This window comes from Gossypium hirsutum, chromosome D01 (assembly GCF_007990345.1).
Source record: "Gossypium hirsutum isolate 1008001.06 chromosome D01, Gossypium_hirsutum_v2.1, whole genome shotgun sequence".
NCBI classification, from domain to species: domain Eukaryota; kingdom Viridiplantae; phylum Streptophyta; class Magnoliopsida; order Malvales; family Malvaceae; genus Gossypium; species Gossypium hirsutum.
In genome coordinates this window covers 17,332,313-17,338,131 of record NC_053437.1, presented here as the reverse complement: position 1 = coordinate 17,338,131, position 5,819 = coordinate 17,332,313, and the positions used below count along the sequence as shown (strand labels likewise).

The following is a 5,819-nucleotide window of genomic DNA, read 5'->3' as shown; positions in this document are numbered from 1 at the left end:
AATATAACATTTTAATATAAAATGAACAACAGATAGTTGTGGCGGCTAAGGTTTGCTTCCTTAGAAAATGAGTTGTGCCTTTGATTTTTGTGGACTTTTGAGCCCATTTGTTTTTACCTTGATGGCCAATGAAACTTTATCCAAACAAAAGCCTACCCAAGATACACTTGTTGTATTGGTAATTCCAAAGTACTAACTGAAGTTTAATTTCTCAAATGCGTATTCATTTAATATATTATTTTTAAAAATTATTTATATTTGACGAAAAGATCATCTATATTTTATTTTGAAAATTAAGATATTTTGCTAAAAGAAACCATTTTAAATGTTTTTTAATAATTTAATATAATAATAAATGATATTTCAATAATTTAAGATAATAACACATAAATTATAAATATTTAAATAGTTAATATAAATAAAAATATTTTAATAATTTTTGAAAAAAAAATTTACTTTTTAAACTCACTCAATGACCTAAATTAAGAGTCAATTTAACATTACTTTTCGAAATTACTTTTGAGAAAAGGTGTACTTTTTTTTTAATCCTAAAAATACTTTTAAAAAACATAAAAGCATATTAGTTAATAATATTTTTATCTCAAAAAAAAAATTTGTCCCAAAAATAGGTAGTGAGAAATAATGGTAACCCTGACAAGTGAAGCCTTAAAAAAAGGAAGAATAAAGGGGAGAGCAATGTCACGTGAATGCTCATTGTCTTTAGCACCTTGTTGTCTAGTTCTCCCCCTTTCTTCACCGTCTTGTCTCTTCCCGCACCCACACAACTCCCATCAAATTACGAAAAATTCAAGTTCAATCTTAGAATTCGCCCACTCCAAACCGTCCCTTTCCTGGAATCTCGACACGTGTTGCCAACGTTAAACACAGTTACTCAATCTTCACATGCTCCTCACATGGTACTCATCCGCTCATTTCACATTATCCAATTCCATGCCATTTATTATTAGGAAATTGAAGGTTGGTTATTAAAATTCATAAAAACAAGGGAAAATACGGTAATTGACGTGCTGTTAATGTATTATTCTCTTAATTAACCAAAAGAAATTTGGAATCTAATCTCATGGCGAAGTTAAGGAGAGAATTGGAGCAAAAGCGATGTACGAAGTGTCAAAATCAAGGCAAAGGAAAGATGTCCTGCTTGCCCAGGACACGTAGATATAGATAAGGCTTAGAAACTACATGACTTTCGCCTTATCCATCCAAAACCCATTGTTTTTGATTTGCGCTTCTTATCCACTACAATAAATTGTGGGCCGATAACGCCGGTGTACCCCTTTTCGAAGGCACAATTATTTCATAATACAACTAAATTTGTCCAAATCCATTCCATATTTTCCAATATAAGCTCATCTGTACTTTTCAACCCTTTATATTTTTCAATGCGCTTCATGAAGGTTGCTTTATTCCATTTCTTTTAAAAAAATTATTTGTCTCCTTGGATGCAATTTCATCTTTTAGGATAAGTCAAGTTAATTCATCCTAGAGTCAAAATGTTGATGGAGATCACTACTTCATTATTACACAAAAGTAGTTCAACTTCCAACTGTTTCACTCAACCCCTATCCCTAACTATATCTGTTCAAACATTCCCTACCTTTTTACTACTTTAAATATCTCTTTTAAAATTTAAAATTTACCATTAGAATTGTTAACGTAGTTGTTATGAATATTTATATTTTTTTTTATCAATTTAGTCATTACTTTTAAATATACATAAACAATTGCAAAAAGAAAAAAACTTTTATTTACTCCAAATTTATATCTTAGATCAATGAGCAAACTGATCATTCAATTAAAAATTTTATGCATTTCTATTGTTAAAACTCGGTCTCTATATGTCAACAAAAGAGACACGTGGCATGTCACATGTTGTTGTTTGATTATTCTATCAATTTTTAATAATACAAATATATAAAAAATTTTAACATAAATCACAAATACCCTCTTTAATTTAACATATAAATATTAATTTATCCGTAAAAAAAAGATAAAATACAATATGAATTTTAATATTAAGTATTTTTTTTCCTACTTTTACCACTTTTCTCTATCGAACCTTAATAGTACTGTAGGGTGAACTCATAGAGTAAAGTACTGTGGCGCCACGCCAACTGGCTACGCCTTGACTGCTCCTTTTGTTTTGTTTGTTTGGTTTCATACGTATGCCCTTGACGCGTTGTCTTCTGAAACACAGTTGTCGGTTCCAGCCATATAGATCCATCTGTACCGTTAACCTAGTCATTTATGTTTCATTGTAATCAAATTTTTTTTGGTATTGTTCAACTTGTTTATGATATTTTAAACATTTTAGTTTTTTATAATTATATTTAAAATTAAACTATAATTATTAAATTAAGTAATTAAACTTAGTTAATTATTTTAAAAATTATATTCGCATATAATTATTTTTATGGATGTAAATGAAATGTATTTTCACATATATAATATTATAATATACTTAAAAATATCAATCAACTTAGAAATGATATATTGAAATATATTTACTCGCCGGTACAATATTTACTAATGGAAAGCTTTAGGGACTGAATAATTTTGGGACTATTTGATTTCTAAATATATTTTTATTTATATTTTACATTTTTATTGTTAGAAAATACTTTTTTAAAATTTTTATTTTTAAAAATTAGAAAACATGTTTGATAAATAGAAATAAAATCTGGTTTGAATAATGAAAACATGTATGGTAACTCTTTTTCTATAAGAGAAATAAAATAAATTTCCTTTTACATTTATATGAATTTAAATTAGGATGTTTGATTTAATATTTAAAAAACTATTAAAAAATATTTTTACTGTTTATGTGAACTTGAATTGTGGATAATTTATTTAAAGTTAAAAATCTTTATTTCCATCATTTTTGGTGAAAATAATGAAAATAACTTTTTTTTTAATTTTATATGTTTTCATTTTTTAAAAATAAAATTTCTAATTTCTAATTAAAACACATTTTTTTTAATATTTTCTATTTTCAGAAAATAAAAACAACTCTATTTGTTAAAATTAAATTAAAAAAATGGAGTCTTAAATTTGAACTTTCCGTTTCTTTTTATTTAATCACGAAATTTTAGAATATATTTTAAACTTTTGCAGAAAATAAAACTAAAATCCAAGCAAAGCGTAAAAACCGATTGAAATCGTAAAAAAAAAAAAGAGAAAGGAAAACCTATTTTTAAGTTCGTCGTCTTTCACATCTTTCTAGGTAAAAAAGTCTCTAACTGAAAGTGAAAGCTGATTTTGGAGCTATCCACGTTAGCTTTTTCACTCCCATGGAAGAAACTAACCCTTAGCTACTCAACCTTCTTTATTCCTTTTTATATAAAAAATATTTTTGGCAATCATAAGAATACAAGTTAATTTTTTTGATATGATATAATTTTATTAACTTTTAAAGATAGTTAATTTATTATTTAAATATTTTTCTACATTTACTATAAAATGAACTTATTTGGATATTATGTCTTTAGTTTCAGTTCATCACTAGCTGCAATTTCGTTCAAGGGGATTGCGTAATCAAAATTAAGCATTCATATTTAAAAAAGAAACAAAATTGAGCTGTATATATTTGTCGGCTTCATTGAATCATAGATGCAAAATATGAACTGTACTCTCTATAATCGAACTTGAAAATAAGGACAAGATGATGATAGCGTAAATATTTTGTGGGAACAAGATCCGTTTCAAACAAATCCGAAGCCTTCCAATTTTTGGTATTCTACTTCCAATCTATTTTTCGTAAATGCTTATGTAAGTAAGCAAATTGAATACCAATCACCAATTGATTCTGTTTATTTTATTAAAATTTTCAGAACAAAAAACTAGGAACAAATATCTGACGTTGTACCCTGTAAGCGATGATAAAAAGTTGTGGACACGATGTTCCAGAAAGAATAGAGAAAGTGAGTTTGTGCCAGCTCGACAACGCAGCCTGTGGGTGTCAGAAAAGCCGACGGTTCGCTGAGTCAGCACGGACTATATGTGTATGGATAAGCTATCTGTAGAAATTTTGTTAACCCAACCGATCTAACTCCGGTTGTCTTAACTCTATAAATACCCTTTAACCATGTCCCTCTTTTCCCCAACTTTAATTTCTTCGACCGCAAATCCAACAGTCAACCATCATGGCTTCCGCATCTTCTGCATTGGCTTCTTTCACCTTTTCCTCTCCGCATTTCATGGGCCATAAGGTTTCCATCGAAGAACCGAGCTCCATGCCGGCACGTGTTCATTTTCGGCAACTTCGTGTCTCCGCCGCTTGTGCGTCGACGGCTGAGAGACCGGTTTCCCACATTGCTTGCCCATCGTCACTGTACGAGGTATTGGGGATTCAGATGGGCGCCACGAGTAAGGAAATCAAGGCTGCTTACCGGAGACTGGCGCGGGTTCTACACCCTGATGTCTCGGCTAATGGTCGAAACGACGCCGCTGCCAACGAGTTCATCAAAGTACATGAAGCTTACTCTACGCTATCGGATCCTGAGAAACGGGCGGATTATGATCGAACGTTGTTGTTCAGGCCAAGACGGTCCTTTTCTGTTTCCATCGAATCGATGGCCGGTCAAACGTCTTCAGGGTTTTCTGGTTATTCGAAACGAACATGGGAAACCGATCAATGTTGGTGATACTGGAGATTAACTGTGAAATCCATAGATGGATTTTGGTTTATTTTCATTCTTTTTGGCTTCTGAGGAATTACTGATTTTGTGCTAATTTCGCCTGTAAATATAGAAATATGTTAACTGAAAAAGGCTGTTTTTTTTTATAGCCTGGGTTTATAAAGATTAGAATTTGGTGTTATGCTTTTTGTGCTCTGTTTCTTATACTGCAAAATCCCATTACGCATCTCAAATCTGCGGATTGTAGTTGAAATTCAAGCTTAAATTGCAACAGAAAAAAAGAGGGCGTAGATTCCAAAACAAGCAATTCAAATTTCGGACTGTCATATAATGAAGTGGTTTGATTACCAACAATGAATGATGAAAAGATAATACCTTATAAAAACATCTGTTCTGTGAATACAATTAAAACCTCTACTAATAATCAATGATTTAAATATTTTTTACAAACCAATGCATAATCTATGACCATTGTTATTAATAACAATATGCGATCACAAAGAAAATTTTTTAAACTATTTTCTTGGAACATTTTAAGAAGATATTCTACAATTTCTAAGAATATGAGAAGAATACGAAAAATGTAAAGAACAAAAAAGGCAGTTAATTAATCAAATTGGAACTCTCAAAGATCTTTTAAAAGGGTTAACTTTTATTCTAAAAATAGAATTTTGTGGCTATACTGATAAAAAAAGATCAGGATTGTCAATCTAATTATATATTGTCAAAAATTAAATTATGTGACATTAGATATTTAGAATAATTTTCTAAAAAATTTCTTCATGAATATAAAAAACTAAAAAATGAAAATATAAAATTTTGAAAAAAACTAATATTTTCATAAATTACCACCACCATGGGATGAGATTTGTATAAGTAAATACAATTCTTATTTAGAAAAGCATAGTAAATTTGCTGGTGTAGAACCAGAAAATATAGATTCTATAGGAAATAGAATTAATTTTGTAAAAGAAAGAATAACTTTATATTGCCTACAAAGTAAGGTTTCTAAACAAATTAAGCATAAATTAAGTAATAAGCATTGTGCAAAACTTAGAAAATGAATGGGAATTTGGATGTAAACCAGTACGTTCTAATACTTATAAAAAAACATAAAAAGAAAAATAGAAGATATAAGCTAATTAGATGGAAACTAGGAAATAG

General features: G+C 29.4%; 1 protein-coding gene across 1 annotated transcript; it reads left to right on the top strand.

Moving 5' to 3' along the window:
* Positions 1 to 3,686: 3,686 nt before the first annotated feature.
* On the top strand, positions 3,687 to 4,836 carry LOC107940625 (chaperone protein dnaJ 11, chloroplastic). The gene has a single exon (XM_016874056.2). It carries the CDS (start codon positions 4,161 to 4,163, stop codon positions 4,659 to 4,661), a length of 501 nt encoding a protein of 166 aa, XP_016729545.1. The 5' UTR covers positions 3,687 to 4,160; the 3' UTR covers positions 4,662 to 4,836.
* Positions 4,837 to 5,819: the final 983 nt, after the last annotated feature.

What these genes read in the sequence shown, in the direction of transcription:
- LOC107940625 (XM_016874056.2), top strand. Translation starts at nt 4,161, where the DNA reads ATGGCTTCCGCATCTTCTGCATTGGCTTCTTTCACCTTTTCCTCTCCG.